The following is a 22845-nucleotide window of genomic DNA, read 5'->3' as shown; positions in this document are numbered from 1 at the left end:
TTTTCAAGAAGTAGTATAATTGGGAATAGTGACTCAGTTGATTTCTGTCTTTTTCCTGCCAATGTTAGGATGCAGAAGTAGTTGATTCCTGCAAATTGATATGGCTTATCAGGTGGAAATAACTAGAGTGAGTCTAGATTATAATAAGTTAGCCAAAAATACCCTAGCTTCACTTAATTATATTGTCAACATGTGTGGTTGTTGTTTGTTTTGGCTTACCTCCTATTTAGGGTCAAGAAAGTGATTCATCAGAGACCTCTGTTCGAGGACCCCGGATTAAACACGTCTGCAGAAGAGCTGCTGTGGCCCTTGGCCGGAAACGCGCTGTGTTTCCTGATGACATGCCCACCCTGAGTGCCTTACCATGGGAAGAACGAGAAAAGATTTTGTCTTCCATGGGGAATGATGGTAGGTCAGGATGTCAGCCTTGAAGTCCTAGCACCCAGGTGATCTGCTGCTGATCCTTCTTGGGATGCCTCGTAGGCTCTTGATAGCATCATGTATTCATCTGGATCCTCTAAAAACAGATGGCAAGGGAGCGTTCAATGAACAAGGATTCTCATTAGAGAAACTGTCTGTGAGGCACAATGGGCGGGGGGAACCAGGGAAGGCTGGGAGAGCTGTCAGTCAATGAAGGAGGGAGGGAATCTTTGGGCACAACCTTCCTAGACAGCCCTGCAGGATAAAAAGGTTTGGCAAGACAGTCCTTGAGCAAAGGTTGACCGCCAGAGGAATCTTGTGTCCCTTAGGAACAGGTCTGTCTTAGCATTCCTACCATGCTCACTGCCTGGGAGACCTCCTGTGGTGGTGGACCCAGCGCCATGGATTTCAGAGCTCAGCAGCTGGGGCCCAGGGTCAGTCATGTATTTGGGGGTTAGTGAGGCTCATTCTCATCGTCACCCTATAGCTCTTAGACGATGGGTAAATGCTCATTAAAATGTAGAGGTGTAGGCAGTCCTCTGAAGCAGTCAGTTCATTTTCTTGAACTTCGGGTTAGACTATGTTTTGTTTCCAGTATTTGGGTTTCTCTTTCTTTAAGCTACAAGTTTATAGGCATTTAATAACATTTAAATAATTATTTAAACAGGCTTTCAGTTCTGCATGTGACGCTTTTTAATGTATTCCATTTCACTTTTGGAGTCCCAATGAAAACAAAGTTTGAATGTATCTAGTGATATAAATTGATTTTGAAGCTCTCCACCTCTGCTCCCAGGAAGGAATCAGATCCTCCCTCAGAACTAACAATGCATTTCTTTAACAGACAAGTCCTCAATCGCTGGCTCAGAAGATGCCGAACCTCTTGCTCCACCCATCAAACCAATCAAACCCGTCACCAGAAACAAGGCACCCCAGGAACCCCCCGTAAAGAAGGGACGGCGCTCCAGGCGGTGTGGGCAGTGTCCTGGCTGCCAGGTGCCCGAGGACTGTGGTGTCTGTACTAACTGCTTGGACAAGCCCAAGTTCGGTGGCCGCAATATAAAGAAGCAGTGCTGCAAGTGAGTGGGCTCTTCTCGGAGGGCAGCCTCCCCTCCGTGAAGGAGGTTTACTTGTGCTCGGTTCGTTGCAAAGATGAATCCGAAAACTGAATGTGGTTGTACTCAGTTCTTGAGTTTCAAGGTTAGCTGCACAGTGTGGCTAGGTGTAAGTTGTGCTTTATTTTTATTTTATGTTTTAAAATATATTTTTATTGATTTCAGAGAGGAAGGAAAAGGGAGAGAGCTAGAAACATCAATGATGAGAGAGAATCATTGATCAGCTGCCTACTGCATGCCCCACACTGGGGATCAAGCCCGTAACCTGGGCACGTGACCTTGACTGGAATCGAACCTGGGACCCTTCAGTCCGCAGGCCGATGCTCTATCCACTGAGCCACACCAGCCAGGGCAAGCTGTGCTTTAAATAAGATGCTCTCTGGGGCAGGGCTGTCTAGTAGAACATTCTGCAGCGCTGGGAATGCTTTGAGCTGCTCAGTGCACTGTGGTGGCCTTTAGCCCAATGTGGCTGTGGAGCGATTGAAATGTGGTGAATGACTGAGGAACTACATTTTTTGTCACATGTTATTTTTAATTAATTTAAATTTACATAGCCACGTGTGCTTTGGGGCTACCATATCAACGCAGCTCGAGGGGCTTGCTACTTGAAAACCGACAAATTTAGGCTTATTTATCAGGTCAACCGAAATTCCCTTTATCTTTATGACTTTCGGGAAGTGGTGATATCTGCCTATGTCTCTGATGTCTCTTGGGGTAGTTTCACACCTGTGGGATTTGTGATACGGACGTTGTAATGATCTTTTCTCCCTTTCTTAGTCAGTTTGTGGATGCACTTTAACCCTCTGGGTAATTTGTCTAAAGTGGATCAGAAGAATTGCACAGATAGACTTTTTGGGAATTGAGCATCTCAGAAAGTGCCTTGAATCAGGAGTAGATTTTACCAGTAGACATTTTCTGAATGAATGAATAATGTGGAAGTGACTTATATAAAACCAATGGGAGCAATGCTGCGTTACTCACTCCAGGGAGGTAGCTCCCAGGAGACAGCAGGTAGTTCTGTGCTTTGGTTTAGTCATTTTGGCTGTAAGCAAGAATCTTGTCTCCGTCTCATTCATGTAAAGGAGCGAGAATTCACAGATCAGCAAAAAGGTAAAATCATACTGAATTTTGGGGTTGAAATGAACTCAGTTACATTTTACACTTCAGACTAAGTTTGGATTTCATTAAATTGGGTAGTATATCCTATATAATAAAAGCCTAATATGCAAATTAACCAAACAGAGGAACAACTGATGGAACGACGTGTCACTATGATGTGCACTGACCACCAGGGGGCAGACGCTCAATGCAGGAGCTGCCCCCAGCCTGTAGGCCTCAGGCCAGCCAAGGCGGGTGCCAGCAGGGTCCCCCCTACTGATCGCCCTGCTGGTTGTGCTGCAGAGGGAGGTGACCTGCGGCAGCAGTGGGGTGATGGGGGGGCGGGGTAGAGCGGCCAGCAAGCAGGCCAGCACCACCCCCCAATCACCCTGCCAGTCACCTCCAAAGCAGGTGCCAGCAGGGCCCCCCAATAAACATTTAGGTTGCCCCAGAGATGGGCCCTGATCACTGGCCAGACGTAGGACCCTACCTGTGCACAAATTTTGTGCACCGGGCCTCTAGTATATATATAATAGTAATAAAAGGGTAATATGCTAATTAGACCAGACGTCCTTCCAGACGAAGCCGGGGCTGTGAGGGAAGCCGGGGTCCTGGGTGCCAGAGGGCCTACTCTTGCATGAATTTCGTGCATTGGACTTCTAATATGTGTGTGTGTGTGTGTGTGTGTGTGTGTGTGTGTGTGTGTGAGAGTGTGTGTGTGTGTATGTATAAAAGCCCTGACATAGACCTGTAGCATTGTGGTGGCAGAGAGAGGACTTGCTGGATAACTTTAGTCCATTTTGTAATCAGGTTACTCTAAATGAATATTAATCTCATAAGGGAACAGAACTGATTTGAGTATAAAAAATATTAACCGATGGTTTTGTACTAGATTATAAGAAATTTGAGTCTCATTTAAAAAATAATTTGGTATTTGCTCCTTTTAGGACTTAAAGATAGGGACAGTCACTGATTGAAGGCGTCAAAAGCTCCGGTTTCATCTGTGTAATGAGCCGTCCTTTTTTCAGTTCTCAGAATGGCCTCGGATAAAGATTCCCTGGTTCTTGGAGACAAATTAACACTTGTCCGAATTGCTTCTCTTCTAAGCGCCACTCACTTTGTGGTACCCTTGTTCTCCTAGGATGAGAAAATGTCAGAATCTACAGTGGATGCCTTCGAAAGCCTATCTTCAGAAGCAAGCAAAAGGTGATGTTGTCAAGAGCTCTTCCCCAACATGCTTCTCGCTTTAATGCCGTATAGTTGTGCACATCTAGTGTAAAGAGAATACTGGTTTGGTTTCTTTTTAAGTACTACTATTTAAAAATATACATATATACATATATATGTGTGTGTGTGTGTGTGTATATATGTGTGTGTGTGTGTGTGTGTGTGTGTGTGTATATATTTATATATATATATATATATTTGATTTCAGAGAGGAAAGGAGAGGGGGAGAGAGACAGAAATATCAGTGATGAGAGAGAATCATTGATCGGCTGCCTCCTACATACCCCATATGGGATTGAGCCCACAACCCAGATATGTGCCCTGACTGGGAATCGAACCGAGATTTTCTGGTTCATAGGTTGATGCTCAACCCCTGAGCCACACCAGTTGACGTAAGTACTACTCTTTCCCAGGGAGTTGAGGTTGTTGAAGCTGGGTGATGAGTACTTGGGAGTTCATTTTACTATCCCTTTACCTTGGAGTATGTTTGAAATTTTCCATTAAAAAAAAAATATTTAAAATTCATATAAAAATTACAGTTTCTTCCATTTCCTAGAGCAGTGGTCGGCAAACTGCGGCTCACGAGCCGCAGTTTGCTGCTCTGTTGACTAATGAGTTTGCTGACCACTGACCTAGACTCTCGATTCCAATAATTACAGGCTGTTGTTGTTCCTTGTGATTAAGCCCCTATCCCAGTGGTCGGCAAACTCATTAGTCAACAGAGCGGCAAATGAGCCGCGTGTGTCTCGCGAGCTGCAGTTGCCCACAACTGTCCTAGAGCAATGAAAGTATAGCTGTTCTACCTGACCAGCTTAACTTTCTTGAGCCTCTTCAGTGTCAACATTAGCTGTAGGAAACTGAGAATAAGATTGTTACATTCCTATACTTCTATTTTAAATCAAATTTTTCTTGCTTATAGATAATCATGTTTTTCCCCTAGCTGTGAAAAAGAAAGAGAAAAAGTCTAAGACCAGTGAAAAGAAAGAGAGTAAAGAGAACAGTGTTGTGAAGAGCGTAGTGGACGCCAATCAGAAGTCCATCCCATCAGCACGCGAGGACCCTGTCCCCAAGAAAAGCAACAGTGAGCCTCCCCCTCGGAAGCACATAGAAGAGAAGAGCGAAGAAGGGCCCGCCTCTGCTCCGGGGCCTGAACCCAAACAAGCTCCCACTTCAGCCTCCAGGAAGTCCAGCAAGCAGGCCTCCCAGCCAGCACCAGTGCCCCCCCCACAGCCACCCAGCACAGCACCACCAAGGAAAGACGTCCCCAAGGCAGCTCCTAGCGAGCCCAAGAAGAAGCAGCCCCCACTGCTGGACTCAGGTGAGTGAGGCCGGCAGGGAGCTGCCGAACAAGAAGGACTAGCAAAAAAGCACCGATGTCTTAAACAGTATTTGGAAACCTAAAAAACCTGAAATAGATATGTTTAAGTCTTCAGTGTAAGAAAATTAGCTTTTAACCATTGCATAGTAATAAAGAAATAGAAGCTAAAAAACAATTAAGTTGGAGATACTGTCTTAATTTCCTCTTCAGTGCCTAGAGTTTAAGTCGTTTTCTTTTTTCCAACAGCCTCTTCTTCCCAGGCCAATCAGTCCTAGCGGAGTCATTGCTCTTTAACATTAACTGTGAGTGTAGTAACCTCTGACTGCGATTTATTTTGAATTCTTCAGGTCCAGAGCAAAGCAAGCAGAAAAAAGTGGCTCCTCGCCCAAGTATTCCTGTAAAACAAAAACCAAAAGAAAAGGTGAGAGCTGTGTTTCTTTGCCATTTCTCAGGTGTGTGTTCTATTCTATAGGAAAAGAGCCTTATTCTAGATGTAATTGAGTGGATGAAACCGCGTTTTTTCTTCTTTGTAGGTGGCAGTGAAATTTAGGTTTTAGCTCATACCTTTTTTTTTGTCTCTTTCTCCTTGTTTTCTGTTCCTTATGGCCCTACAAGCGTATGCTATAGGCTGCTTAGCATAATAGTGTTTTGCCCTTAGCATCCTTTAGCAATATTTGTCAGTAATCACCATCCTTCCCTGTGTGCACTGTTTTTATGATGTGGATAGACAGAGATCTTTAAGAATTTTCTGGTTCTTTCCACCCTCTTTCCATGCCATCATAATGGTACACTGGTATGTTCTGGCTGATGCTCTAAAGAGCATCCATGATGCCAAGAAGGGCGGCAAACGCTAGGTTTTTATTAGGCCACGCTCCACAGTCATCGCCCGGTTTCTGGCTGTGATGATGAAGCATGATTCCATTGGCAAATTTGAAATCATCGGTGATCACAGAGCTGGGAAAATTGCTGTAAACCTCATGGGCAGGTTAAAAAAATGTGGAGTGATCAGCCCAAATTTGATGTGCAACTGGAAGATCCAGAAAAATTGCAAAATAACCTGCTCCTGCCCCGTAAGTTTGGTTTCATTATACTGACAACCTCAGCTGGCATCATGGACCACAGAGAAGCAAGATGAAAGCACACAGGAGGAAAAATACTGGGGTTCTTTTTCTGGGAATGTAAATACATGCAAATAAAATGCCTTAATGAAAAAAAAATTTTGAAAAGTATTTCACTATTTCTGTAGGATACTTGTGTTGGAAACATGTTTTCCCTTCTATTAATTAGATTTGTCATTTGCATTATTTTCTGTTGCAAAGTGAAGGCAAGCCCTGGCTGCCATGGCTTACTTGATTGAGCGGTGGCCTGTGCACAAAAGGTTGCAGGCTCCATTCCCCGTGTGGGGCATGCAGGAGGCAGCCAGTCGATGTTTCGCTCTCATATCAATGTTTCTCTCTCTCCCTTCCTCTCTCTCTAAAAATCAATTTAAAAAATATTTTTTAAAAAGTGAAGGCAAGTAAAGTGTGGTTTTGTTCTTTATTTGTTTTCTATTCCTGTAGGAAAAACCACCTCCCGTCAACAAGCAGGAGAACGCAGGCACGTTGAACATCCTCAGCACTCTCTCCAACGGCAGCAGCTCTAAGCAGAAGGTCCCAGCAGATGGAGTCCACAGAATCAGAGTGGACTTTAAGGTAAAAGTGTTTAGTGACCACGTAGTATATTGAGTCGTGGACTTTATATTTTTAAAATAATTTTTTTATGTTTCATTTACAGTTGACTTTCAATATTATGTTAGCTTCAGTTGTACAACCATGTGATTAGAAATTTCTATAACTTATGAAGTGATCACCCCAATTAATCTAGTATCCATCTGGCACCATATAGTTATTACAATATTACTCCTGTGTCAATTTTGTAACTACCCATTTGTGCTTCTTAATCCCTTCTCTTTTTTTACTTATTCCCCCAATCCCCTTCTCCTCTGGCAACCATCAAAATATTCTCTTTATCTATGAGTCTGTTTCTGTTTTGTTTGTTTACTTTGTTCTTTAGATGCCACATATAAGTGAAAGCATCTGGCATTTGGCTGTGACTTATTTCACTCAGCACAATACCCTAGGTCCATCCATGTTGTTGTAATTGGCAAGATTTCATTCCTTTTTATGGCTGAGTCATGTTTCACTGTGTAAATGCTCCACTTCTTTTTTATCCATTTGTCTGTTGATGGGCACTTAAGTTGCTTCCATACTTTGGCTATTGTAAATAATGCCACAGTGAACATATGGATGAATGTCTTTTTGATTGAGTGTTTTGGGTTTCTTCAGAAAAATACCCAGAATAGGAATTGCTGAATCCTTTGTCTCTTGTTATAATCTTTGTTTTAAAGTCTGTTTTGTCTGGTATAAGTATTGCTATCACAGCTTTTTTTTGTTTGCTCCATTTTCATGAAATATCTTTTTTCATTCCTTTATTTTCTCTGTGTCTTTCCATCTGACATGAGTCTCGTGTTGACAGCATATGTATAAGGGTCTTATCCATTCAGCTTCCCTGTGTCTTTTGATTGGAACATTTAAGCCCTTGGTATTTAAAGTAATTGTTGATAGATAATAGTTATTGCCATTTTATTATTCAAACTTTGATCTTTTTCTTCTTCTTAAAGAAGACCTTTTAACATTTCCTGTAATACTCATTGGTGGTGATGAACTCCTTTAGCTTTTTCTTTTCTGGAAAGCTCTTTGTCTATCCTTTTATTCTGCTTTGCTGTATAGAGTAATCTTGGTTGTGGGGTTCTTGCTTTTTATCACTTTGAATGTTTCTTATCACTCCCTTCTGGCCTGCAAATTTCTGTTGAGAAATTAGCTGACAGTCATATGGGCACTCCCTTGTAGGTAACTAACTGCTTTTCTCTTGCTGGTTTTAAGATTCTGTCTTTGTCTTTAACCTTTGTCATTTTAATTACGATGTGTCTTGGTGTGGGCCTCATTGTGTTAAACTAATCTGAGACTCTATGTGCCTCTGGGACTTGTATGACTGTTTCCTTCACCAGGTTAGGAAAGTGTTCTGTCAATTCTTTTTTATTGTTACAGCGTTACAGATGTCGCCCAATTTCTGTCATTTTTTCCAAATAGCTTTTCAATTCCTTGTTCTCTCCCTTCTCCTTCTGGTACCTCCGTGATGCAAATGTTGATTCACTTGAAGTTGTCCTAGAGGCTCCTTACACTATCTTCATTTGGGGGTATTTTTTTTTTCCTTTTTGCTGTTCTGATTGGGTGTTTTCTGCTTCCTTATATTCCAAATCTCTGATTTGATGCTTTGCTTCATCTACTCTACTAGTACTATTGATTTCCTGTAATATATTCTTCATTTCAGATAGTGTATCCTACATTTCTGACAGTGTGATATTTTTTTTATGTTTTCTATCTCATTCATGTTTACTATCTCTTTCTCACTGAGTTCCTCTACTCTTCCCCTAAATTCATTGAGCACCCTTATAACCAGTGTTTTGAACTCTGCATCTGTTAGATTCCTTGTCTCCATTTTCTTTAATTCTTTTCCTGGAGTGTTCTGTTCTTTCACTTGGGACATGCTTCTTTGTTTTCTCAATTTGGCAGCTTCCCCGCATTTGTTGCTATGGATTAGGTAGAGCTGCTACGTCTCCTGGTCTTGGTAGAACAGCCTAATGTGGTAGGTGTCCCTGTGGTGCAGCCTCCCTGGTCACCAGAGCAAGGCATCTGTCTGTGCCCCCTGTGTAGGCTGTGTTTGCCCCCTGTTGTAGTTGAGCCTTGATTTCTATTGGTACATCAATGGGAGGTAGGTACCCCCAGGCTGATTGACTGGTAGGGCTGCAGAGACCACAGCGGAGGAGCTGCTGTGCAGTCGCCCACCTCATGGAACAGGACTCCCTTCAGCGGGGCTCTAGTGCCTGCCCAACCTACCCCTGAATGTGTTGGTGGTTGGGTGGTGCTTCCATGTGGTCTGAGGTTGTCCACTGGATGTGCTGGTGTTGGTCTCCTGGGAGGTGCTGACCAAGGTCAGCTGCTGCCTCTACCCTGCCTGGAGTCATCCAGCATGAGCTACAAGATGATCTGCAGGTGGCTGCTACTTGTTCTGGCGTGGAGATGCCTGGGAGAAGGCTAAGCTGTAAAACTGAGTTCAGCTGCTGCTATTGCTGGGGTTGGGACTGCTTAGCAGCAAGTATGGGGCCTGCTGAGGCCAGATGCTGCTTGTTTGGGGTTTGTTCCCTTTGAGAGATTTTAGGAAAGTCTGCAGCATGAGCAAGGGCAGGCCGTTTGTATGGAAAAGCCACTGGAATCATCTTGGATGGGTAAGGGTCTCGGAGTCACTGGGGCAGGCAAACTTGTTAGCCAAGTTGATGGAGACTCAGATATGGTACCACCTGCAGTGGGGGACTCCACACAGCTGGAGCTCAGAGGGAAATGAGTCTGAGTAAGGCTGTGTGCAGGCCCTTTAAGATCAACACCTGGGTCTCCAGCAGCCTGCGGCTCACTCATCCACAGTCCTCGCTGGTTTTTACAGCCAGAAGTTACAGGGACTCCTCTTCACAGCCACAGAACCCTGGGCTGGGCGCTTAGTGTGGGGCTGGGACTCCCCTTGCAGCCAAGATACCCTCCCGATTTGTAACCACTACACATGGCTGTGGGACCTTGATCAGAAGCCAGTGTCCTTGACTCAGTCAAGATAATGATGTTACTAGAGGTGTTGAAAGCAAGGAAATTCAGCACAGAGCAGGGAAATGAATACGAACCACCATCAGCAGATGGGTTCATGTGTTGTGAGTGATAAAGTACATTTACATGAGAATAGTGTCTGAGGAAATCATTCTTTCCCGTAGGAATTATCAAAGGATGATGATAGCTTGGATCAGTAAAACTAACGGGAATTCAGTCCCAGTGTTACTTTGCATTATAGTTAGTGTGAATTAAACCGACCGTTTTAATAGTTGTACTAGTATCTGATACTAAAATTTTTTAAAGCAGCAGTTGTTTTTGAACTCATTAAAGGAAGTATGCCTGACATTGTTGTGTCATTGCAAAACTTTCATAAGTGGTTTTCTCTCTCCGCAGGAGGATTGTGAAGCCGAGAACGTGTGGGAGATGGGCGGCTTGGGCATCCTGACCTCTCTCCCCATCACTCCCAGGGTGGTGTGCTTTCTCTGTGCCAGCAGTGGGCACGTGGAGGTGAGAGACTGCTTTTTGGTGCCCTAGCAAGTGTAATGTAGATTAGTTTTCATCGATGAAAATATCATTATATTAGAGGCCCAGCACACGAAATGGTGTGCAGGTGGGGTCCCTAGGCCTAACCTGTGATCAAGGCCATCTTGTGCCTGTTCGCCAGTCCCCAGTCCCACCCCGCCACCGCCCACCCCAGTTCCCCATGGTTCCCCATTCACCATCCAGCGATTGGAGCCTGTGGGCTGGGGGGAAGGGACCAAGAGGTCTGCCTTCCGCCTGCTTGCCAGTCCCCAGTCACACCCTGCCGCCACCCACCCCGGCTCCCCGTTGGCCATCCAGCGATCGGAGCCTGCGGGATAGGGGGAGGGACTGAGAGGTGGTCAGTGCACCTCATAACGACTGGTTGATCTGTCATTCTGATCGTTATGCTGTTATGGTTGCTGGCCTTTTAGTATATAGTATTCTGTTTTGTTAATAGGCAGTAGGTACTACCCCCTGTTTAACCCAGTTAATGAGCACTGGCTGTTTGGCTCAGTGATAGAGCATTGGCCTGCAGACCATATCCCAGGTTTGATTCTGATCAAGGGCACGTACCTCGGTTGCAGGCTCCTCCCTGGCCCAGGGCCGTGGTTGGGGCACATGCAGGAGGCAACCAATCGATGTGTTTCTATCACATCGATGTTTCTCTCTGTCTTTCCCTCTCTTCCACTCTCTAAAAATCAGTGGAAAAAATCTCGGGTGAGGATTAAAAAATAAACCAGTTAATGAAATACTTTTGAAGTGTTTTAGAGATTTTAGGAAGGGATCTGCTTCATAGTAGAGTCACAAAGGTATTGAGTGAGAAAAGTTTACTCTTTACTGGAGGCCTGGTTTTTCTGCTAGATTCTTAAACATGGAGAAAAATAATACGATGTTCCTCTAGGAAAAGAGATGCTTTTGATGGTGATTTTATATTGAATATCCAAACCCCCTTGTCTCTAAAGAGCTCTTTAACAATTAGTAAGAAAAAGGAGTAACACCCAGAAAGAAATAGGCTTAAGGACAGGAATATATAATGCATGAAATGAGAAATAAAAACAGTGTGGGCGGAGGCGTTGAGCCTTCTGATGGGAATGAAAGCATGATATAAAGGGGGAACCGCATGATATAAAAAGGATTGTGTGGAAATGGGCACTCTCTCCGGTGGAAAGCTAAATTAGTTACAGTCTTTCTGAGGGCTGTTTGGAAGTATTTACTTAATTTTAGATGGGTATACCCTCTAACCCAGCAGTTGTGCTGTAGGCATTTATCTCATGAATGTAACTGGATAAATGGGCAAATGTGTAAATGTATGTACACATATATGTGTATGTATAATACGTATAAAAACAAACCTTTCCGTATACACTGAGTGGCCAGATTATTACGATCTCTGAACGCATAATAATCTGGCCACTCAGTGTGTGTGTGTATTAGAGGCCCGGTGCATGAATTTGTGCATGGGTGGGGTCCGGCCAGCCTGGCCAGGGGGAGGGGACATGGCGGTTGGCTGGCCTGCCTGCTGGTTGAACTCCTGGTCGAGGGGACAATTTGCATATTAGCCTTTTATTATATAGGATATACACTGAGTGGCCAGATTATTATGTGTTCAGAGATCATAATAATCTGGCCACTCAGTGTATATGTATATACATCATAAACAGAAGGGTTTCCTTCAGTATTGTTTATGCTAGGGCTGCTTAAATGTCATTGAAACTAAGAACATTCAGTCTGCAAGTGCCAGGGGGCACTGTACCTCTTTTTCCTACTTAATCGAATGCTTTGTATTCACACATATGCTACCCACAGGAAGCACTTATGCACCAGGACTTCAACTTCTGGGATAAAACGGTTTTTCCAGAGTGTGGTTGCTCTAATTTAAATTGCATGGCTGTGCACAGCAATCCCACAGAATCCTAAAGCTGGAACTGGAGGATGGATGGCACACGGCCTTATTGCCTCCAACAGGATAGCCAGTGCCTGGCAGGGTCTCCCACCATGCATGTTGTAAAAATTGTTTATGTTGACATGATTTCAGATTTTCAGAAATGTTACAAGGGTAGTACAAAGAACCCTCATCTCCCCTTCACCTGGAGTCCCCAAATGTTAATAGTTTTCATTTTTCTTCTTTTCTCTTGGTGTGTTTATATTTTACAAAATAAGAAATAAAATATACACACATTTTTATATACATAGACATATTTTTCCTAAAAAATTGAGAGCAAGTTCCAGACCTGTGCCATTTTACCTCTAAATATAATTACCAAAATCAGAAATAAGGCCTGGTGTCTTATGAACCAAGAGCTCACGGTTCAATTCCTGGCCAGGGCACATGCCTGGGTTGCGGGCTCAATCCCCAGCCAATCAGTGATTCTCTCTCATCATTGATGTTTCTATCTCTCTCGCCCTCTCCCTTCCTCTTTGAAATCAATAAAAATATTTTTTTTAAAAAGCAACAGGAAATAACATTGGTACATTATTATTATCTAATCTATGGACCTTATTTATGTTTGACCAGTTGTCCCAATAATTATTTTAGGCAAAATAAAATTCTGGCCCGGCCGGCAAGACTCAGTGGTTGAGCATCGACCTATGAACCAGGATGTCACGGTTCGATTCCTGGTCAGGGCACATGCCTGGGTTGTGGGCTCAATCCCCAGTGTGGGGCATGCAGGAGGCAGCCAGTCAATGATTCTCTCTTATCATTGATGTTTCTATCTCTCTCTCTCTCTCTCCCTCTTCCTTCCTCTCTGAAATCAATAAAAATATATTTTAAAAAAAAATTCTGGGTCACCCTTATTGGAATTTTTAAAAATATCGATATGAAAATAATTTATTTCTAAAATTAGACATAGAAAGGATAAACCAGAGCTTACAACTGTTTAGAATATTGTAGAAAATCTTTAAAACCTCCACCAATTCCCCCCTTACCTACTCCTTTACATTCCCATAGCTCTTTGTTTATAGCTATCTTATGTCACTTAGCACATCATATGAAATCTTGGGTTGTATTTATTTTGTTACTTTATCATTTTATTACTCCCACATTAGTTCCCTGAATCTCCTGCAATGCCCTGTATTGTGCTGTTGAAAAAAATATACTCATTGCATACTGACTATATACTGAATAAAATATAGAGAGCACTATACTCCTAACTCCCAAAGGATGTGTGTAGGATTTGGCTGATATATCTGCATGCTATTCTATAACTTTTTTCTCCATCTTTCCCCAGTTTGTGTATTGCCAAGTCTGCTGTGAGCCTTTCCACAGGTTTTGTTTAGAGGAGAACGAGCGCCCCCTGGAGGACCAGCTGGAAAACTGGTGTTGCCGTCGCTGCAAGTTCTGTCACGTTTGTGGAAGGCAGCATCAAGCCACAAAGGTACACGGCTAAGCAATAGAACTGCTTGGAGGATGATTATCTTCATTCCTGCCTTTTCCTTTAGGATTTTGCATCTGTTTTTTTCTCTTGGCTTAGGCTGTTTGACTATTTGATTGGGTATAATCAGTTGCCTATTTTTGTGTTTTAATTTTGGGGATATTGCACAAGACGTGGCATTGGATAAAATCCCCCAAATAAGTCAAGTCTACCTGATAAGGATACTCACCACTGAGTGCCTTTGGCAGGAAATAAGTTCATGGGCTTTAATGGGGAGTACGTAATTTATGAGGAAATGTACCTCTAGATGGATGTGCTGTACTTATTTGAAGATAAGTATGAAATGAGGTGTGCAGCGACAGGTGTTCAGTGAGGTGAGGTGATGCCCATGCTTTTGCCTTCGTGTTTGTCTTACAGCAGCTGCTGGAATGTAATAAGTGCCGAAACAGCTATCACCCTGAGTGCCTAGGACCTAACTACCCCACCAAACCTACAAAGAAAAAGAAAGTTTGGGTGAGTGCACACATCATGTGTTCCAGAGAGGACTGTCATGCAGCTGGGCTTGGGTGACTTACATTAGGAATGTCCTTGCTTGAGGATGTCAGGGTAACAATTACTTTGGCCTTGTTATTAGAAAAGCCATCCCAGGAGAGAAGTCAACTCTAGATATTTGTGATCTTTTTAAATCAGAGGAGATACTAATGATAAGAAACCCTACTGCATTTCTTTCCTTCCTTTCCAGATCTGCACCAAGTGTGTGCGCTGCAAGAGCTGTGGATCCACAACCCCAGGCAAAGGCTGGGATGCGCAGTGGTCCCACGACTTCTCACTGTGCCACGACTGTGCCAAACTCTTTGCTAAAGGTGCCGCCCAGAAGGGTTTTGTCGCATTTTAGATGTTGTTCTTGATGTTTTGGAGATGAAATGAACACTCAAGTGGAATAAGATAAATGTCTTACACGTCTTTTCAAGGTTTCCATTTAGACACATTTACTAAGTTTTTGGTCTTGCTTTCTTTTACACAGAATTATAGCAACTAGGCATGTTTTATTAGGTTATGGGAAGAATTAAGTAGTTTTTTTTTTTTTTTATAAGAGTTAACTAACCACAAAGAAATTCCCTGAGCCAGTATTTCCCAAAGTGAGGTACATAGATATTTATTTGATTGTTTCAGAAATGATTTTATGTGGTACTGAGGCAACCATTTTACTTTATTTTCTTTTATGTTTAATTAACTTATTAAGATGATTGGGGTGCCATTGGTCAACATGAACATAAAGGTTTCAGTTGTGGGTTTCTGTGTGACAAGATCTGTATATTGCACCGTGTGCTCACCACCCAGAGTCAAATCCTCTGTCACCATATATTAGGTTCCCCTTCTCCCCCCACCCCCTTCTCTCTGGCAATCACCACACTGCAGTTTGTGTTCATGAGTTTCAGTTTTATATCCCACATATGAGTGAAAAATCATATGGTTCTTAGCTTTTTCTGACATTTCACTTAGCATAATGTTCTCAAGGTCCATCCATGCTGTTGCAAATGGCACTATTTCATCCTTTCTTGTGGCTGAGTAGTATTCCACTATGTGTATGGACCACATCTTTATCCAGTCCTCTTTTGCAGGGCACTTTGGCTGTTTCCATGTCTTGGCTACCATGAATAATGCTGCAGTGAACATAGGGGCAGATATATCTTTGTGAATACATGATTTCGAGTTTTTCGGGTATACACCCAGGAGAGGGATTGCTGGGTCATGTGGTAGCTCTATTTTTAATTTTTTGAGGAATCACCAGACTGCTTTCCATTGTGGCACCAGTCTGCATTCCCACCAGCAGTGAATGAGGGTTCCCTTTTTTCCACAACCTCTCCAACACTTGTTATTGCTTGTCTTGTTGATAATGGCCACTCTAACAGGTGTGAGGTGGAATCTCATTGTAGTTTTGATTTGCATTTCCCTAATTGCCAGTGAGGTGGAACATCTTCTCATATATCTATTGGCTGTTCGTATGTCTTCTTGGGAGGGGTGTATTTTCAGGTCCTCTGCCCACTGTTTGATTGGGTCATTTGTTTGGTGTTGACTTTTATGAGTTCTATATATATTTTGGAGATTAAACCTTTGTAGGAACTACTGTTTGCAAATATCATCTCCCATCGGGTTGGCTGCCTCTGTGTTTTGTTGTCAGTTTCTTTTGCTGTGCAGAAGCTTTTTAGTTTAATGTAATCCCATTAATTTATTTTTGCCTTTACTTCCCTTGCCTTTGGAATCAAGTTCATAAAATATTCTCTGTGACCAAGATCCTTAAGTTTGGTGCCTATATTTTCTTCTACGTAGCTTATTGTTTCGGGTCTTACATTTAGGTTTTTGCTCCATTTTGAATTAATTTTTGTACATGGAGACAAATTAATCTAGCTTCATTTGTTTGCATGTCTCTGAATTGCCAGATGTTTTAGCTCTGTGATCTCCCAGTCTTGAATCTCTATCGCTTCCTTAACACAGTACAGCCCGCTGCTTGGGCGTGGGGTATGTTTGCCCTCACCGTAATTGCAACCCTTGGCCTCCACCTCTGTGGGTCCTGCCCTGGGGATTAGTCACAGAGGAAAACATCAATTCTACTGCTATAGTTCTTGGAATACAGACAATATGCTCCTGGACCCAAGGGCATCAGGGTCGCGTTTGGGGAGTCCAAGCAGCAGCAGGGCTCTGTGATTCTGTGGTGTGTGTTTTTTTTGTCTGAAACGCCACCAGCAGCCAACAGTAGAGAGCTGCAGGGGAGAACCCCACGCTCTGTCAGGCATCTGTTGACTCAGACCTGTTTGTTCCCTTGCCACTCTGAAGGAAGCACCAGCCACCCTGGATTTCTCCCTGCTCCTGGCTGAGCAGCCAGCTCCTGGCTGCAGGGCTGCATCTCTGGGCCGTCTGTGCTTCCCTCCCTTCTCGTCCTCATGTTTATTCCCGGTGGCCCACCTGCAGGTGCTTCTGTGCAGGACTCTCAGGCGTGCCTCTGTGCTGAGCAGGGGTTTCTTTGTTGAATTAGAGTTGGTTAACTTGTTGAAGTTTCAGGGGAGAGGACCAGGTTAGCTGTCATGCTGCCACTCCTCTGATGTCAGTTTCAAATATTCAAACATTTTTCTTCAATAGTCACACTAGAGACCAGCCAGCGTGGCTCAGTGGTTGAACCAGGAGGTTATGGTTTGATTTCCGATGAAGGCAAATGCCTGGGTTGCGTCCTCAATCCCCAGTGAGGGGCGTATAGGAGGCAGCCTATCAATGATTCTCTCTCATCATTGATGTTTCCATCTCTCTCTCCCTCCCCCTTCCTCTCTGAAATCAATAAAAATATATTTTAAAAAATAGTTATGCTAGAAAAAACATATCTAAGTAATTCATTGAACTTATCATTTTATTCACTTAGAATAAATATGATGTAAAAGGTCACTCTTTGAAGCTACTTAAAATAGGCAAATCAATGCTAAGTCTATTAAGTAAAAAATAGGGGATACGTGGATAAAGCAAATTAATGAAGGTACTTCATTGTGCTGGAATTTAGAAGCATTCTATAAAAGCACTGAGAATAAAGAAAAGTGTAAATTAACTGTTCTATCTCAGGACCTTTAAAAATGAGCCTAGAGAACAAGTGGCCTGTCCCAAGAGCTCAGAATAATCTTGCTGCTTTCCAGGTGTGTGCACATTCCCTGGTAGGTCCGTGCTGACGTGTGCTAAGTAGCTCCTGCGTTTTATTTATTTATTTTATTTAAAAAATACATTTTTATTGACTTCAGAGAGGAAGGGAGCAGGAGAGAGAGAGAAACATCAATGATGAGAGAATCATCGATCGTCTGCCTGCTGCATGCCCCCTACTGGGGATTAAGCCGACAACCTGGGCATGTGTCCTGACGGGAATCAAACTGTGACCTCCTTGTTCATAGGTTGACATTCCACCACTGAAGCGTGCCGGCCGGCGGTTCCTGCATGTTAGATCAGGTTCACATATAGAAGTCCAGACCTGGGGATTCAGTGGTGTGGGAACCAAAGCACTTAGCTGAGCACGTTGCTTTGCTTTCAGGAAACTTCTGCCCGCTCTGTGATAAGTGTTATGATGATGACGACTATGAGAGTAAGATGATGCAGTGTGGGAAATGTGATCGCTGGGTCCATTCCAAATGTGAGAATCTTTCAGGTACAGAAGGTTGGAGTCTTTTTATTAGTTTCCTTTTCTGATAGCTACACTGACAGCCCCCTAAGTAATACCAATGTAAAAACTATGGCAGTGTTATATGAATTTTTTATAATTAACTTCTTGGTCTTTAGAATCAACAACACTGTGTGAAGTTTGTGCCCATTTATCTTGAACATGTCCCTCTGAAATATCTACTTGCTGTCCTTTGCGGGTACCATGACCTATTGATCCCCCAATAACCAAAGTCTGGATTAGTATTAATAACGTCTCTTGGAAGATCAATAGGTGCAATTTCCCAGGGGATATTAGTCTCAGTGCTGTTTCTAACAGACAGCTTTCTCTGAAGTTCAGTGGCATAGTCTCCTCTTTTCCCTCTCTCCCGCTCTTCAAAGCACCTTATGATTGTAGGTTTTTGCTTTCCTAGATGAGATGTATGAGATTCTGTCTAATCTGCCAGAAAGTGTGGCCTACACGTGTGTGAACTGCACCGTGCGGCACCCCGCGGAGTGGCGGCTGGCCCTCGCAAAGGCGCTGCAGATCTCTCTCAAGCAGGTTCTGACGGCCTTGTTGAACTCTCGGACCACCAGCCATTTGTTACGCTACCGACAGGTAGGCCCACCTCTCATTTTGGGTTCTGAGAGTTTGTCCTTAGGTGGTTTTTACTTCCAGAATGGTTTTTGGTTGGTTGGGTGTTTTTTCTTTTTTTAAAAAATGTTTGCTTCATTTAGTTTTGCTTCACTTAGTCATTTAGGTGACTTGTTTTGACCTTAAAATCATTAAAAACATTTTTAGAGCCAAGAATAGAACCTTCTAGCCCAGCCAGTGTTGCTCAGTGGTTGAGCCCCAACCCATGAACCAGGAGGTTACCGTTCAATTCCTGGTCAGGGCACATGCTGGGGTTTCGGGCTCCATTCTCAGTGAGGTGTGTGCAGGAGGCAGCCGATTGATGATTCTCATCACTGATGTTTCTGTCATTCTCTCCCTCTCCCTTCCTCTCTCTGAAATAAATAAAAACACTTTAAAAAAAAAGAATAGGTCCTTCTTTGGGGTAAGAAATAGGAAGGAGGCTTATTTCAAAGGCCTTACTGTTATAAGAAGTTTGAACTTTACTAGTACACTCGAAAGGCTATGGGGAGTCAATGAAGGCCTTCACTCAAAAGAGGAACCTAGCCTGGCCAGGTGGCTCAGTTGGCTGGAGCATCGTCTCACACACCAAAAGGTTGTAGGTTCGATACCCAGTCAGGGCACATGCCCAGGTTGCAGATTTGATCCCCAGTTGAGGCAAGTTCAGGAGGAAACCGATTGGTGTTTATCTCTCCCTCTCGCGGTTTCTCTTTCCCTCCCTCCCTCTTCCTCTCTGGTTTTCTCCCTCTGAAATCAATAAAAACATATCCTATGCTGAAGATTAAAAATAAAAAGAGTAACCTGATCAGAGTTGCTTTTTAGAAAAAAAATGATTCTGACTGTAGAGAGGGAAAGGTTTGGAGACGTCTGAACCTAAGCAGGACAGTGGTTAAGAGGCAGTTCTGTAACCATGGTGAGAGAGAGCATGGTGGCCTCATTTCAGTGGTAAGGGGCTAGAGACGGCCTTAGCTCCGGGGAACCCCTGGGCCTCCTCAAGGTACAATTTGAAAACTGCTACTATGTAGCCATACAAGTTGTGGACTGTACGTCTATACTAGTCATTGGGAACACAGGTGTAATGGTTGGCAGAACCACATGGGTAATGTTAACTCAGGCTGCTGCTTTCTCTTTAATAGAGTTTAGTTTTTTTAGACAGGAAGATTAGCTGTGCCCTAGCTGGTTTGGCTCAGTGGATAGAGTGTTAGCCCTCAGACTGAACGGTCCTGGTTCGATTGTGGATAAGGGCATGCACCTTGGTTGCAGGCTTGATCCCTGGCCCTGGTTGGGGCTTGTGTGGGAGGCAGCCAGTCAATGTATCTCTCTCACATCAGTGTGTCTCTCTGTCTCTCCCCCTCTCTTCTACTCTCTCTAAAAATCAATGGAAAAATATCCCCAGGTGAGGATTAACAAACAAAAGTATATTAAAAAAGAAAATTAGCTGCCATTTATGTTGTACTCAAAAGCAACTGGACAGTTTGTAGGTTTTTGTTTTTGTTTTTTAAATATATTTTTATTTATTTTAGGGAGGAAGGGGCCGGGGAGAGAGAAACATCAGTGATGAGAAAGAATCATCAATCGGCTTTTTCTCATACGGCCTCTAACTGAGGATCAAGCCCACAACCTGGACATGTGCTCTGACCAGGAATTGAACCTCTGACCTCCTGGTTCATAGGTCAACGCTCAACCACTGAGCCACGCTGGCCAGGCAGTTTCTATTTCTTCATACTAGGCTTGGAATTTACCAAGCAAAATCTTAAATTAGCCTAGATAGCTGGCTCATTTTAACTTTTGCTTTTCTATAATTGGAGAAATCTCTTATTTCCATGTTCTTTCAGTTTTATAATATGAATCACTCAGTCCCATATTTATTAATTTTAATAGAATTTGCCTAGATGCCTTATTTTCAGTGTTAGATAAGTGAAACCTATCTTTCCTGGCCACAGGCTGCCAAGCCTCCAGACTTAAACCCCGAGACAGAGGAGAGCATACCTTCCCGCAGCTCCCCGGAGGGCCCGGACCCGCCTGTGCTCACTGAGGTCAGCAAGCAGGAGGATCCGCAGCCTTTAGATCTGGAAGGGGTCAAGAGGAAGATGGACCAAGGGAACTACACGTCTGTGGTATGTCTCTACAGCGAACTACCAGCATTTCCAGTGCCGGTTGAGTTTCCTCGGCTCTTTGTGGAAGATGGAACTGGGTATAAGCATTAAAAGATGATTTGTATTCTATTTAGAAATGTCATGTGGCCTTAAATACCTAAAAATATGTGGGTGGTTTTAGCTCTTTGTTTCAGAAGATTAGTGTCTTAAAGTGGTTCTTTTTATTTGGCTTTCATCTGAGTTCTCTGAAAATTACTTTCATATTGAAGTCATTTTTATATTAAAACAGTTTATGGCCCTGGCTGGTATGGCTCAGTTGGTTGAGCATTGTCCCATGCACCGAAAGGTCGCTGGTTCTATTCCCAGTCAGGGCAGTGCTGCCCAGAGCACAGACTTGATCCCTGGTGGAAGGTGTGCAGGAGGCAGGTTCTGACGGCCTTGTTGAATTTTATTTTATTTTTTAAAAAATACATTTTATTGATTTTTTACAGAGAGGAAGGGAGAGGGAGAGAGAGTTAGAAACATCGATGAGAGAGAAACATACATCGATCAGGTGCCTCCTGCACACCCCCTACTGGGGAAGTGCCCGCAACCAAGGTACATGTCCTTGACCGGAATCAAACCTGGGACCCTTCAGTCCGCAGGCCAACGCTCTATCCACTGAGCCAAACCAGCTAGGACGGTAGATGCATTTTAATTTTATGGTTTTCAAACTATGTAGGAAACGATTGTTAACTCATGGTCCGTATTTGCTATTCAGTTATTAATTCATTTTAGTCTTAATAAAATATCATAGCCCTGCTTGGGTAACTTACCATGATACAACTAATTTGTTTGCATTCTTGCTTTACTAGCCTTGCATCTCTTGACTTCCACAAGTTAATTGTGAACTGAATCTCAAATGCCTCCTCTAAAGAGAAACCACATTGGCCCTAGCTGGTGTGGCTCAGGGGATAGAGCGTCAGCCTATGGACTGAAGGGTCCCGGGTTTGATCCCGATTAGGGCACATGCCCGGGTTGCGGGCTATCCCCAGTAAGGGACAGGCAGGAGGCAGTTGATCCATGATTCTCTCTCACCATTGATGTTCTCACTCTCCCTCTCCCTTCCTCTCTGGAATCAATAAAAATAAATTTTAAAGAAACATTAATAAAAACTGCACTGTATGAAACTAAGGCGTTAGCTTCCTGTGGGCCCTCTGTGCTGGGTGGTCAGGAGGGAAAGGAGGTGGTTTGGAAAGCACTGTGTTATGAGTAGTGAATGCTTTGCTTTTGTCTGCAGTTGGAGTTCAGTGATGATATCGTGAAGATCATCCAGGCAGCCATTAATGCAGATGGAGGGCAGCCGGAGCTTAAGAAAGCCAACAGCATGGTCAAGTCCTTCTTCATTCGGGTGAACCACGTTAATACACGTTAATAGCCACCTTCTTAATGCCTGTCTGCAGGGAATTCCCCCCCTCGCCCCCCCCGCCCCGGAACAGAACAGACCTTTTCTCTTCTGCCTTGTGCTCTGCTCTCTATATAAGGCATCTGGTTGTATTCACTCCTCTGACTCCTTAGGGGGAGTTGGGGAGGACCCTGGAGTGGATGGTCTTTCCCTCAGTGGCTTCACGTCATGCTCGGATCGGCAGGCGCTTGTGTGACGTGGTTTTTATGTGGTTTCCACATGAATGTTCACGTGTTTACATGCTGTTTGTTTGTTTGTTTTTCTGTTAGCAAATGGAACGTGTTTTTCCATGGTTCAGTGTCAAAAAATCCAGGTTTTGGGAACCAAATAAAGTATCAAGCAAGTAAGTAAATTCTGTATTACTTTTTTTCTCCTATCCTATATTTCTAGATTGAGGTTTCTCAAGAGTAGGCTTTAATATTAAAAACTTGGAAATGCTCTTTGAGTCCTGGCTTAGAGACAACAGTGTATGTTATAGTCTATTGTTAGAATTGGGTCCTATTTTATTCATTTCAAATGGTGTTCTCTACCTCTTGAGTCTCCATATTTATTCTTAAGTTTTTATTCAGGTGAATCCTTTTGAGTCTTTGAGAAAGTTATCACTTGTTTCTGGAAGTTTCATCAGGAGTCCTACATTGAGATTATGTTTTTAAAATAATATAAAGTCCTGTGCGATGAGGCGGTTTACAGATTGTGACTTGTGCTCACATTCTGGGATTGGCTTGTGCCCAGGCCAAGACCC

The 22845-nt window shown here is 43.3% G+C and overlaps 1 protein-coding gene and 1 pseudogene across 6 annotated transcripts in view; both read left to right on the top strand.

Moving 5' to 3' along the window:
• KMT2A (lysine methyltransferase 2A) overlaps nt 1-22845 on the top strand; it is a gene marked incomplete at its 5' end in the record, with an annotated part of 101330 nt that overhangs the window by 42162 nt on the left and 36323 nt on the right. For 2 of the 5 annotated variants that reach the window (XM_080640381.1, XM_080640382.1), the window contains 15 exons: nt 231-408; nt 1262-1496; nt 3772-3836; nt 4798-5175; nt 5523-5596; nt 6735-6866; nt 10260-10373; nt 13619-13765; nt 14180-14275; nt 14505-14625; nt 17826-17939; nt 18364-18548; nt 20507-20680; nt 21939-22049; nt 22373-22446. In XM_080640381.1, the coding sequence (XP_080496507.1) occupies nt 231-408; nt 1262-1496; nt 3772-3836; nt 4798-5175; nt 5523-5596; nt 6735-6866; nt 10260-10373; nt 13619-13765; nt 14180-14275; nt 14505-14625; nt 17826-17939; nt 18364-18548; nt 20507-20680; nt 21939-22049; nt 22373-22446 (2198 nt within the window). Of the gene's footprint in view, nt 1-230; nt 409-1261; nt 1497-3771; nt 3837-4776; nt 5176-5522; nt 5597-6734; nt 6867-10259; nt 10374-13618; nt 13766-14179; nt 14276-14504; nt 14626-17825; nt 17949-18363; nt 18549-20506; nt 20681-21938; nt 22050-22372; nt 22447-22845 lie in introns of all 5 variants that reach the window. The other 3 variants (XM_080640380.1, XM_080640379.1, XM_080640378.1) reach the window with 3 other exon arrangements.
• LOC308257731 (small ribosomal subunit protein uS8-like) lies at nt 5958-6497 on the top strand (annotated as a pseudogene). Its single transcript has 2 exons — nt 5958-6353; nt 6463-6497. The product of its transcript is annotated as a small ribosomal subunit protein uS8-like (transcript).

Source organism: Plecotus auritus (assembly GCF_963455305.1).
Source record: "Plecotus auritus genome assembly, chromosome: 9".
In the NCBI taxonomy this organism is placed as follows: Eukaryota; Metazoa; Chordata; class Mammalia; order Chiroptera; family Vespertilionidae; genus Plecotus; species Plecotus auritus.
This window is presented reverse-complemented; position numbering and strand designations above follow the sequence as displayed.